Source organism: Boleophthalmus pectinirostris, unplaced genomic scaffold (assembly GCF_026225935.1).
Source record: "Boleophthalmus pectinirostris isolate CB_2022bp ecotype Guang Dong unplaced genomic scaffold, ASM2622593v1 HiC_scaffold_12, whole genome shotgun sequence".
NCBI classification, from domain to species: Eukaryota; Metazoa; Chordata; class Actinopteri; order Gobiiformes; family Gobiidae; genus Boleophthalmus; species Boleophthalmus pectinirostris.
The window spans coordinates 16,677,624-16,691,567 of NW_026571018.1; the positions used below are offsets into that span (position 1 = coordinate 16,677,624).

The 13,944-nt window shown below is 41.4% G+C and overlaps 1 protein-coding gene across 1 annotated transcript in view; it reads left to right on the forward strand.

Moving 5' to 3' along the window:
* Positions 1-35: 35 nt before the first annotated feature.
* Positions 36-13,944, forward strand: part of LOC110169094 (RNA-binding protein Nova-1-like) — a 29,555-nt gene continuing 15,646 nt past the window's right edge. The window contains exons 1-2 of the mRNA XM_020934611.2: positions 36-923; positions 7,513-7,656. Of these exons, the coding sequence (XP_020790270.1) occupies positions 749-923; positions 7,513-7,656 (319 nt within the window). The 5' untranslated portion in view covers positions 36-748. The remainder of the gene's footprint in view (positions 924-7,512; positions 7,657-13,944) is intronic.

Genomic DNA, 13,944 nt, shown 5'->3' on the forward strand with positions numbered 1-13,944 from the left:
AAAACTACATTATGTAAGAAAGAAATCAAGTCGATATCTCAGTGTCTTGCCTTAATTACAGAAGTATAACTCATCTGTTAAAAGGATCCATCAAAATGCCAATACAACTTGAGTGACAGCTTTAGAAGTCCGTTATAGTTCCTCGTTTGATTGTTAGCTGCTCAGGCATGACAGGAGGCTGGTCTTTTTTCGTGCTGGCCCCGTGTTTTGGCCGGTCAGTGGCACTGTAGTCCTCTGCGCTGCTCCCAAACTATATTTCTCCCCTCTGGAACTACAAAAGCAACAATAACAACAGCTGCACTTATCAGACTGAGGACTTTTGCACAGATGAACATGGCGTAAAGATGACTTGAGCCAATCTTTCACAGTTTCTTCGACCGGAGCTTATTATTTGCACTTGTTTGATGGCCAATCGTCTCCCGGATTGTTCCGCGTCAACAATAAGGAGCATGGTGTTGGAACGACGAAGAGCGCGGTGAAGGAGCGCGTCTCACTCAATGGGCTTTTTATATTTAGCTCTGTGAGGGACGTGGATCAGTAGAAAGAAGAGACCCGAGCCCGGTGTTGTCTGGCATTTTGATCCCTTGGAGATCGTCTCAAGAGCGAAACAAACCTAGCAGAACTTGGCTTCGCGGTGCGCGCTATCGGGCTATGTGGTGCTGAAGGCGGTGTGTGTGCCTGCGTGTTTGTGTTCAGGGTGTTTGAGGGGAAATAGCGCATTTTTATTTCGAGCTTGGCGCGGGGAAAGATGATGATGGCCGGTGGTGGCGGAGCAGCCGTGGACCATAACGGAATATACTCCAACCCGAACCTCCACAGCCTGCAGCAGCCGCACATGGAGGCGGACAACGCGGACTCCCGCAAACGGCCCCTGGAAACTCCGGCGGAGGAGGCCGGCTGTACCAAACGCACCAACACCGGAGGTAAGAGAACACAAGTACAGGCGCCTCCACAGCAACTCGTTTCACGACTCTTTCATTCGCAGATGGGCGCTTAAAGCGCAGCAAAAGCCGTAAGATCCTAGACCCAGGTGAGGTAGAAAAAGCCTTGTACCAGATAAAAGCGGGTTCGTGTTTGCAAACGAGGCTTTAACGCGCTGCACCTGTGCTCTGGCACTTCCAAAAAGCGGCCGTGGTTTACAAGGCAGTTACTTCATCCTCAGCACATCTCAGCGGTCTTTGAGACAGGTCTGCTTCGAATTGAACCCAGTCTCCTCGGCCACATCTGGAGCGTTTCTTTAATGATATCCCTCATTTGGTGTTTGCGCAGCAACGACAGTGGTTGAAATGGTGAAAACATTCCTGCAAATAGTGATAGTCTACCATTTGACACGCTGGGTCAAAGAGGAGGGGTCCCTGGCTGCGCTCTCACATGGAGGCCAGAGATAAATCTACACATTTTCCAGAGGAGTCTAGGTGAAGAGGCATATGTGATGGGCAGTTTGGAGAGACTTCACAACAGGATAAATAGAAAACATATGGCAGAAAGTGCAGTCATTGGGAGATGCAGAGGAGCAAACCTCTTGGCTCCTCTAGTTTGGGACCACTCAGCTGGTAGAGAACAAAACCATGAATCACTGGCATTGTGTGTCTGTGAAACATCCACTTGGCTCTACAATGCCACAATAGCCCTAAACTCCTATTGTCCGACCCAATCACCCTGGACTGGTCTGAACTGGAGTTTTCCTTTAAAAAAAAAAAAAACACCACTATTCCTTAAATAACTGCCTTCATGTGTTGCATCGTATCCTTTCACTTGGTCACTCAAAAATTTTTCTGGTTCAAGATGAGGGTCTCTTGTAAAATCTGAAACTGCTGATGAGTTGCCAGCTAAGTTATTTGTGTACAAATGTGGAGGCAAAGCAAACAGGTGAAAATCAGAGCTTGCAGCACTTAAACACTCATCACCACTGCACTATAAATACAGTTATTTTTAGTATATAGTATGAGCCACACCTTTTCATCTGTTGAGCACATAATTTCCTACTAGTATCTTGTTAAGAAAACATATTGCTAAAAGACAAAGTACGTGTTACAGTTCAATGGAGGACTGCAGCATATTTGAGCAATTACTGTAAATTACGGCCCTGTGCTGTAAGCTGTATTTATTCTATTAGGATTCAGAAACCAAGGTTACATTGTCTAAAAGCACAGGGGATGTAGCAGACTAAATATTTTGACATTAAGACTGAATTTATAGAACAATTACTGGTTTCCATGTCTCATCACAATAGTTCAGCCCCTTTTTAGTAACTTGTTTAAATTCAGGGGTGCTAAATGGCAGTGGCCTGTCACATAGCGAGGAAGAGGAGTCACACAGATGCTTATTATTCCTGCGCTCAGTGTCAGTGCAGGAGATGATGGCTGAATCACTAGACACTGTACATCTTTTCAAGCCCCTGATTGTAATGCACGGCGCCTCTCAGGGACCACTTATTAACAACCTAATGTTAATTGGCTATCCGCAGAGAGTTGCCAGTCTCCTCACCATATGCTGTTGCAGTTTGCTTTGTCTGCCTCCACAGACACACACCGCCGTACAGTGATAGCAGCGTTACATCCATTTTCTAAAAGGGAAGGGCGCTGCATCTTTGCCGCACCTCCCAAATGTAGTTTTGGAGGAGCACAAATGCACCCCTTTGTGCCAGCGCTTCAAAGCACAGTCGCCCCACGGATCCCCATTAGCAGCCAGATAAAATAGTAAAATGACAAGTCACATGTCGTTCTTCCTTTCAGCAGAGCGTAGCCTTTCACTCTTTGTATGGACTATTTCAGGTAATACAAAGGGCTGAGGGATGTGAAAATTACATTTGGAGAATCTTAATGAATAGTGTAAGTTTATAATCCTCTGTGAGAATTCACCCATTATCCCCACTGTCACTTAATAATATCATTACATACAGTTCTTCCACTGGGCGTCCTGTTCATTTAAAGCATCTCTTCATCATAGCTGCATCCAAACCACAGTCCAGGAGCCTGTTTAATTGGCTGTTGATGAGAAAAGCAGCAATGCCCTTCTCACAGGAATCTGCACAGGGAAGGTCCAGGTGTCCCTTCAAATCCTGACTGCGGTCAATACCTGACCACTTCATTATGTATTTAATATGAATTTAACTGTCCTAAATCTGTGAATGATCATGTTTTAAAGAAGGGGCTTCAGTTTAATATGAACATATATCATTAAAAACTGTAACCACATAATGCACAATATGCTCTGTATCACAGCAACCACAACGCCTACATAAGACAGCAATGTTCTCCCCACACTTTTATGTAATATGTTGTTTGCCAAGTTCACCTCCCCTTTCATATGAATGACATGTATGTAACATCACAGCCTCACAGCATGCCTGGCTGTAGTGTTAGACAGGCTGATAATCCTCAGCCCTCCCTGTAATCACCAACCTTCTACTGTGTCTGATATTGATCACATTATTCGTACCAAACTGATCATTAACATGACTGACAGTTACAACAAAGAGAAGAAAGCCTGTGTGCTTTCAGAGCCGAGCCCCTCGTTGTACATTTTTAGCTGTGGACAATTCATCTGCTCTGAATGAGGAAAATTACTCCTCTTTTATCAGCATTGCCCTTCTCCTCAAAAAGAACATCTTTCATTAATTTCTCCTCCTAATTACTCATACTCTGAGCCTATGTTGCCAGCAAGCAAGTGGCATCCAAAAGGTGATGTAGCAGAGGGATTAGGTATGATCTCGTAATGTTGCTAATGGAAAGGTTGGCACAGGAATCTGAGCAGTATTTTTTTTTTTAATTTTTGGTGGGAAGGACACAGGTGCCCTTGCAGAGCGATGTGACGTGAGCGGACTGTGAATTTGCCAGGTGGCAGTGAAAGAGAGACTGAGAGAGGCTGATAGAAATAAGACAGAGCAAAGCGAGAGAAAGGAGAGATAGACCATAGAGTCTACAGGGAGGCTGTGTCTATACCAGCATCTCGCAGTGAATGTGAATGCTCTGAATTTTCTGGAAGCCGTTCATTCCGGCGTTAAACGGGACACTATTTCAGCTTTTGATTTGGGGATGAAAGTAAAGGACGGACCACTAGAATAATGAGTCCTTCTTCAGGTGGAGAGAATGATTGATCCAGTTTGGACTCGGCCGGTGTCCACGCACCAACACTCCACAAGTACATGACGGCGGTCCACTCACATAAGATACCTCTCGTGTTAGATTTATAGGCGTAGTGATTGGCTTCATCACCCCCCTCCACCATTCTGCGGCACTGCCATTTGCAATGGTTGATGAGCCCCTCCGCCCTCTCAAACATGGCCGTCTAAGGGATTGGGGGTGGGGGATCGGAGGAGAGGAGGTGGGTGGCGTAAGGCACGCTGTCTCCGATCACTCCTCCTCCACCTCCTTCATCATCTGCTTATGTTATCCATACTCCTCTTCACCCACTGCTGAAGGTCACTTTACAGGCTCCACGCTCAGCGCCTAAGTCCGCTCTCCCAGCCACTTCACCTTTGTCACTTTCTACTAAAACCCTGACTGAATGAGCTGCCGTACTTTATAGTGCTGCGTCAAAAGAGGCGGAGTAGGAAAGAAAATTCAATTTTTTGGGACCAGTATCAGGGGGTGGGGACATGACGTTGAGCAGGGGGGCGAGCAGCGATTGGCCGAGCGAGGTGTCATTCGTGCGCGCTGCTGCAGACGGACAGGCCACTCGATGAATATGGATGAGAGCAGTGAAAAGGGTGATGCGGCAGGGAAGACCCCCCCCTTCAAACCGATGCAGGCTCGAACAATGCGTGCCGTCTTTCACTGAAAACACTGAGAGCCTGCATTAGCATTTTCTCAGACAATTGAGGCTCTGGCCAGCTGCAGGCATGGCTGGGATGCTGCGGTGAAATCTCTTTTACTGCACTCACTGATGAATTAGACTCGGTGAAAAAGGTCGACTGACCGCATTCCTCAGCACTACGGTTGCACCTATGCCTAGCCTAATGTTAAGATCCCCTTTAGAGATTGCGCCCCGGCATTGATGGCGATCTGACAGAGGACTTGTGCAGCAGCAGATCTCAGAATGGGTAAGCGGGCAACTCTTTTTCTCTGACTTGTTGAGTTTATCTTTTGCGTACGTGCCATTTCATCGTCCCGCACTTCATTTGACCATTGTTACTCATATCTGTTGTAGCTTCCTTGCTGGTTGACAGCAGCAGGTTAGTGCATTGAAATGCAGAATGGGTAGTGGGAAGGAGGGAGGACGGTCACAAGGCATTTCCTCCTGACCCACCCCCCTTGAGTGACTTAACTAAACACATTTGGCTCAGTGTCCATGTCTCTGCTCCCAGCCATCCCTCCAGTTCTGAAGCCCGGGTTTGAACTGACACCCCACTGGCTCCCATTCCCAACGTGCCCCACTGCTCCGGTTCCCTGGCGGATTGCAGCAACAGATTGCCATGTTTACTCTACCACATGACGCCATTAAAACCTGTTACTGTGATCTCAGACACTAGGACAGAATTAATTATTGACTAATGACAGCAAACGTGGCTTTGAGGCCGATGGAGGCGTGGTGGTGGTTGCTTCCCTGCTGGCTTCACTCAGGTGGGAGACAAGCACAAAGTTACGCAGTGCATTTGGGCTTGTCTATCAACAACAGGTCTTTTTGACGTTTACTATTAGTTTCAAGCTCTAATTTTGTATGGTTCCTTTAACTTTAAATATTCTGTGATTGTTGCATGTGCTTAAACGCTTTCTAAGGACTGTCAGTCATGAATGATCTTTATTTTCCCACCAAGGTCATTTTATTGTTATCCGTTGAGAAAAAACAGGGGATGGCGAGAACAGATAGAAATTCAACAGTCAGAGGATTCATGGCAAAGAGACAAAGCTTGTTCTGTAATGACCATGTTACAATTACAATCTCACATCTAGCCTTTTACTACGACTCCATTAAAATTACATACCGCAGTTAATAATACATCAAATGGATCTGATTTTTGTTGAAAGTGAAGTCTTGTCATGTCTTCTTACGGTTTCGTTATGAGACTTGGGATGGTCCCGAACAACCATCGAACCATAACCATAATTTCCCCTGACGTAATGTGAAATTCGGCTACCAACATGTCATTGCGTGTGGTGCGTGTACATGTGTCAGTGACATTGGTTCTGGATGTGTGCATAAACAGCAGTCTCTGTCCAAATGGAGCATGAGAAGCATATTAATGTAATTAGCAGGAGATCTAACATGTAGCCTGTGAAATCTCTTAATGTCACACTGTCTATATCCATCAAAGTCTATTGAATGTATTACTCAGGCAACAGGTTGGCTCTGCTGGCCTGTCGATCCTCCTTTATTTGCCCTATTTTGCTTTTTATCATTCAAGTCACTACGCACTTTCCTCTATAGGATTTTTGGACGTATAGGAGCATCATGCTTTAGCGTTTGCAGCTAAAAGTTGCTAAAACATTTTACTAGTGTGGTCAGTGCGTTTTCCATCTCCGGAGTGACGTCACCCTGGAGACTGCTGAGGAGCATTGGACAGTGACGTCATTGCATCGATATCAGTATGCAGAGCGGAGTATTCGTATCTGTGCATCAGTACGAGCACCTGTGCGCATAGTTTTCAATGATGCAATATTAGGAATACACTGGGGAATCACGGTCTATAAATACTGCATCTTCAACTTACTCCTCGCAAGTTCCTTAATGATAATCAGGTCAACGATGTCCAAGCTCCCTATGTGGTTGATTGATTTATATGTAGATCAAAACACTTAATTTGATAATGTGTATTCTCAAGTCTGATTAATTCTTGATTAGCTATAACAAAGTTTCCCTGACACTTCACCTAGAGGAACACTGCAGATTGTTCAAAATGATGAGCCGTCAATCAGACTACTAGAAGCCACCGTAAGCTACCAGAGCCCTTCCCAAAATGGAGGAGATTTAGGCTTGGCAGTGAACCTCTTGTACAAATCGGTGGGATTGGTTCCCATATGCTCTCCACACTTCTCCTCATTATCAAGGATCAAGCGTGTATGTGCGTTCAATGATGGACCGCATAGCTTATCACTCCATGTCCTCTAATATTTTTATTATAAGCAATTCTCACATGATGTTGTATTATTATTCTTCTGAAATGGGTGACATTGGGCTCATCTCTCTATTTAGACAGAGGTGGTGAAAACTCCTTGAAAACAGTTAAAATTAGACCTCTGCGAGCTGAAAAGGAGGTCATCATTTACTCTACAAAAATCTGGGACAGGACACAGAATATGTCACCAATCTGCTTTAAGACATAATCGCGATGAATGCTGCAAACAGGAATATTTAATCATAAAAAGCAGCCCGCCATAAAGATCCTCATTTATACTGTATTTTTGCATTGCGTACAGGGCTGTATATTCCCATTGTGGCTGTGTGCCTGTTCAGGTCATGGGGTAGCACGGAGGGAGGGGGAGGGGGGTCTAATAGTGTGGTGTGCATGATGCTGTGCAGAACTACTATATAAGATGTAACTCTTTCCCACTTTGTGTGTCTGTTCCCCAGAGGAGGGTGAGTACTTCCTGAAGGTGCTGATCCCCAGCTATGCAGCCGGCTCTATAATTGGCAAAGGCGGCCAGACCATCGTACAACTGCAGAAAGAGACGGGTGCCACAATTAAGCTGTCCAAATCCAAAGACTTCTATCCAGGTGAGAGTCACAATTAAAATCAATGGGCATATAGTAGTATGTTGTTAGTGTTGTCACGATACTAAACTGTCAAAACTCGATTTTGATACAAGGAATAGACTTCATACTCAACACTGATTCCGATACCGCGAGGATAATAAAAACAATAGAATGTGATATTAATACTACTTTCATTTATATCACCATGTGGTGTTACATCTATGTAATCTCTCAGTCATTCAGGTGTGGTTCATAGTGATCCATGGGCGTATACTAGTCTTTGTGCTCTTGTGCTTGTTCTGTTACAGCTCAAGATCATTCTAAAGCTATTCAGGAAATGTTCATTTCTGTCCTGTGAATGAGAGTTTTAGTATACCTGCTCAAATGATCGTCTAGTTTCGATATTAGTTTTAGTACCGATTAGTTACTGATTTTTAATATTTTGAATCTGGATGAGGGGCGTTGTCTTACTGCATGCCGGTGAAAGATTTGACCATGAGCTGAGACGCCGCTCAGTGTTCCTCACAATTGATTTCTATGAATAATTATCCCTTCTCGTCGCACACCAATAATAATAAAGACTCCAAACTTCATTACCCGTGTGTCCTTGAGCGTCACAGGCTCACACTTCAGTCTCTGCTGGTTCGCCTGTCATCTCTTTGACTGTATAGGTAACCACTTCTTCTTGTCTTCGTTGCTTGTTGTGTCCTCGCTCACATTCTTTACCACCGCAATCACCGCTGCTGCATATATTCTTTAGAGCTGTTTTAATTGAGCGGCTGCCATTTTATTAGTGCTGAGAAACCACATTGAAACGCACAGACTGATGTATGTAGCGTTAGCAGAGAGGGTGCCAGTGCAGTGCAGTGACCCCTATCCCATGGAGGTCAGAGCCTTATTCGACACACAAATGCCCACAGAGTGTCAGCGCTGTCTGCCTGTTTGTCCTTCATGGCTCAGAGGACCTGCTGCAGAAAACAGGTGCTCAGCTTCTTGTCCTTTATTACCTCCAGATGTTTTCTGTGATAACTGATGTGCCCAATATCCACTACGTCTAGTTTGACTTTCTGTTCCCCGTCGGCTGTTAGAGGAATACTTGACCTGTGGGTGTGGAAAAGCTGACTATGAACCTGATCACATCTCCATGTATCGTTCAGTTAGTCTGGAAACACACAGCGCTCCACTGCAGAGAATGATCTGGAATCACTTTATACAAATTACAGTTGTGCATATTTTCGTTCACTGTGTGCAATCTAAATGTGGTTATATTTCTAGTTAACCATTTCTTTTCATTTCATGTAGGAGTTAATTAGTTAATTAATCCGTTAAAGAAATTACTAGCAATTAATTGTTATGCTGTAATATAGAAGATAAAAGATAATCAGAAAACCCATATAATTTAGGCCACCTAAACATGCATTAGTCATTTGTTTCCTAAAATATGCACGTCTTTCCATTTGTCTTTTTAATAGTGGCTCTTGCATTTTTAATGTAAAAGTGTAAGGACACCACTGACAACTGTTTGATAAAGCAACCAATTAATCGGTTAAAGAAAATGAACACAATGTACTTCTCTTTTGAGCCGGTGCTAAAAATACATTGCCAAGCCACCCAGTCATAAAAATGTTTGGATCGAACTATGAGAAATGGCCATGTCAAGCTAATTCTATTGTGTTTTATAGAAAAGTTTGCCTCGTCCTTATGAGTTGGTATCATTAAAGCTCACTTAGAGTTCAGGCGGTTTTCTGTTGAGTGGACCTCCGTGAACAATGCTCCAAACCCTCTTGACCTTGAACATCTGACCGTGTCACGAGAGGCCACGAGAGGAACCGTTAAATCTAAGGAGCTATGAGTATACTGCATATGCATAAGAATAGCACACAAAGATAAAATGTTTTGCTCATTTGACTTTTTCACAATTGGCATTCACTATTTTGCAGGATTTCTCAGTGTGCGTGGTTGCATCAATTATGCCAGCACCTGCTCATTTTCTTTTCACAATTTCAATATTTTTGGTATCAGTTTCTAGTAAATATTTGCTTTGCACTATTCATCTAAGCTCAGGGGTGAAAAGTAACTAATTATAAACAAAATACATTATTTTTATTGTAGAATAGCTTTGTATAATGTTGCATTTTTGAGTACATTTTTGTGCAACTTGTAATTTAGTATAATTCTAGCCATATAACTGTGATAAGATGCATTCAAAATCATAGAGAGTTTCTGTGTATAGCACAAATCTCAGTCCCTGTCGTTTTAATGCACAGCTGTCTCACTTCTGTCTCAGCTCGTCTTTCTATCTACAAATACACATGACAGCCTGAATTGCCTGTTTTGATTGATAAGAGCCTAGAGAACATGTGGATTACTTTAAACTGTTTAATTAATCCAGTTTGTGTAAAAGACTGATCTAAAATGCTACTATAATTGCGTAACGAAGTAGTAGTAACTATTATTTTTTGTAGTCTTTTGCATTTGTTTATTCTGTTTATAAATTTGGGAGTAGTACCTGTGATTGAGTAGAGACTGTATAGAGAAGTGGACTAAGGGAGTGTGATGTTGCCCATAGCGTTCGTCCAGTCAAATGAAGTTCATAAGGCTAGCGGTTATAGGAGCGAATTTGGAGTGGAGTTCCATATCCGAAAAAGGAATTTACTTACAGACAAAATAAAACACCAGGCAGGTTAATATGAACATTTTAAGACCAAAAATGACGAGGCTCACTGCAGCAGCTACAGAGAGAGGGGTGACAATTTTTCAGTGTAAAGTCAATTTGGAGCCAGAGTCGATGGAGCTGGAAGGGGGCCAATGCTCATTTATATTTTGACCGCAATGGGTAGTGGGTTAGCTGTGTCCATTTACTATGTTGAGAACATTTTAGCATCTAGGTGTAATTTCACTTGATCAGTGCTCATTCAGCCTCTGTCTAAAGGCACAAGCTTAAAGAAAATGGTTGCTTTTATTAATATGCTGCAAACCATTTATTACAGTAAACAACTTGCACAACCCAGATTCAGAATTTTAGTATACATTTGTCTAAAGATAGTTTTGTCATAATAGGTCAGTCAGTGTTGTCACTACATTCAAATTTCAAGCTCGATTTTAATACTAAGAATTAGACTTGCTACTCAATACTGATTCCAGAGAGATAATAAAAAACTCCTTATTCAGACAATAGAATGCCATTTTCAACATTAAATCAAAGTACTGTCTTCTTACTACCATGTGTTTTTATATCTGTGTAATCCCTCGGTTGTCCAGGTATGTTCCATTTTCCATATTCGTCCATGGGCGTATACTAGTCTATGTGGTCTTATATTGTTCTGATACAGCTCAAGATCATTCTAAAGCTATTCAGGAAAGGTTAATTTCTGTCCTTTGAATGCGACTTTTTAGTATTGATCCTTTCTCAAATAAGTATCTAGGTTTGGTACTGATTTTTGATGCTTTTGACAACCCTAAATCAGACAGATGTTAGTGAAAGCAGACAAATAAACCCAAGATGAATCCTCTTTAGCACAATGGGGTTGAAATGGGCTTTGCTCATTGCCTGTTTTCCTCATGTTGTGCAGCGCTGGTTGTAAAGCCTGTACAACTGCACAATTAGTTCCAGAGGTTGTTTAATCTGCGTCCAATGGCACTGCCTTTTTCAATCCAACTGAAGTCCTGAGAGATGCAGCTAATTCTTTGTACAGGAAAGACAAAGATTCAGGCCAGGCTATCTCAATGTTTTGAATATGTGACCTCTGTCAAGTCTGCTATACAAAGTTTCCTATTTCTGTCGAGAACGTTGCAATACTTTACAAGCGAAATGAAAAATTTCAGCGTGTTCATTTGGGAGTATTGTGTGATATACGGCAGAGTGTGAAACATGCCAAGGAAAGATAGAGGGGAGACTTGGAAAATATTTCGTCCTGAACTCTCTGCATCCATTGAGTTACTATTATGCCTCGTGACGTGTGCTTTCACCTCATGCAATTTTATGTTTTTCCGCACAAAAGTCTGGAACCGCTATTTGAGCTGGTGCCATTATCAAATCCCAAAGACTACCAGAATTTAGATGAAAAATTGTCCTCTGTCTCGTTTATAGAAAAGTATTATTGTACCTGTAGTAGATTTGGAAGATTAATCACAATTGAATTAGACTTAAGACTTAGACGAACTTTACTGATCCACGAGGGAGATTTTTTTGGACACAGCAGCTCACACGTCATCACATCACAATATAATTATGATAACAAAGAGCAAAAAATATAAATGGTAATAATGCATTCAAAATACGTAGCAAAAATGGCAAGAGACTGGTCAACGAGGCATAATTATATTAATTGTATATGCACAAGTAAAAATAAAATATAAAGAAATATAGTAATACAAATATATCTCAGTTATATACAAGAGGTTGAAAGGACAAACAGTGCAAAGATGAAATAATGATTGACATGACAATTAGAGTCAATGGAATTATAAAAATTGCAAAACCTGCATTATTTCCTCCACATACAGTATATCCACTTTTATTTTGCATAAAGCCTACTAACCCATATACTTAGTTAAGATCTGCACCAACATGCTCAAACTCATGCATCTGGGAAACATATGTATTGTGTGACTTTATCAGTTCATGTTTCAGTGTTCTCTTAAATCAATCGTAATTCTTATTACCTTTTTTTTTTTTCCAGAATCATGCAGCTCTATTTCAAAGCAGTCATTTATACAGGGCTCACTGGTTCACATAGGAGGGCTCCTTATTTCTCTATTTGGATTGTTGATGTGTTCATTGCACAGCACCTGCTCAGCCCGGGCCCCTCCTCATTATGGTGATGAGTGAGGAGAGCAGCTCAGGGAGAGGGGTTCCTCTGGCTTGCATGTGATTGGTGGGCTTGTTTTGGCTCACACTAGTAAAGGAAAGCACAACTGTACAACAGATAATAGACTCTGGGTACATTTATATAGTCCGCAGAAATGAGATAACTAGAATAATCACATAATCCAATAATTAGATCTAATTTTGGGTTGTCAGAAGTATCGAAAATCAGATACTAGGCGATTACTTGTAATATAAGTAGTAGCATTAGTAGTAAGTACTGTTGAAACTAGATACTCATTTAAGAAAGTATCGATACTGAAAAAAAATCTAACTGGATAAAATTCTTGAACAGTTTCATCTTGAGTTTTACCAGAATGAGTGTAAGATGGAAAACAACATGGCAATTTACAAAACAAGCTTTTAAAATCAATATAAATGTCGAGTACTGAGTTTATTCTTTAGTATCGAAATCGAGTTTGATATTTTTCTATCACGACGTACACAAGAAAAATCTGATACAACACACGTAAAAACACACACGTGGTAGTTAATCATTGGATTTTACTATTTTTTTTGTAACTGTTAACTGTTGTATTTAGAAGACAAAGCACAACTAATTTAAAAATAACTTTCAATCATTAATTAATATTTTGTCTTTCATTTTTGTCTTCATCACATTAGTTTGCCCTTTTTGCATAATTTCCCATGTCAAAACCTGCACAGGTGTGATTGTGAATAATCAGAAAGAAATCAGAATGATGTTTATTTTGACGTTTCGATAATCTGATAACTTCAGAAATCAGATAATGCTCAGTTTGCGGTGTGTATGTCAACATAGACAGTGACAGGTTCAGAGAAGTTCGGCACAGCCCTTAAACCTGTCAGGTGTATAAATTAAATTGCCCGTAAAAGTGGAAGGAGGGAGGATTTCACATGAGCACAAACTGTCAGAAACAAAAACAGTTGGTGAGTTGTTTAATTAAGGGCAGTTTTCGAGTTGTATTTTGAGCCTCTGTGTAAAGCTCATTAAAATGGCTCCGAACTCTCTAGTCACCCTTTCTTCAACCCAGAGCTGCTGGCAGATCTGATTGGCTTTCTGTCTTCAATCTCTACCCAGCCAACAATCTGCCCAAAAGTTAGTTATTGCCTTTCCCTGCAAAATGATACCGTAAAAAATATTGTTCCATAAACTTGTGTTTCTTATTCAGATAATAAACTTCCCTTCTATTACATGCCTAATGTAATGGCAAATTAATAATATACAAACAATAATTTTAAACAAACCAATTTCATGTGGTTGATGACTTGAAGACAACACAGTCAGAGATCTGTTATGAATGGATCATATGGTCATAATATCAGATAACCCAGAAATTTGATCTGATTTTTGCTTGTCAAAAGTATCGAAAATCAAAAACTAATTGATACGAAAACTAGTATCAAAACTAGATACTCATTTGATCAAGTATCGATGCTGAAGAAAAAAAATCACATAATAT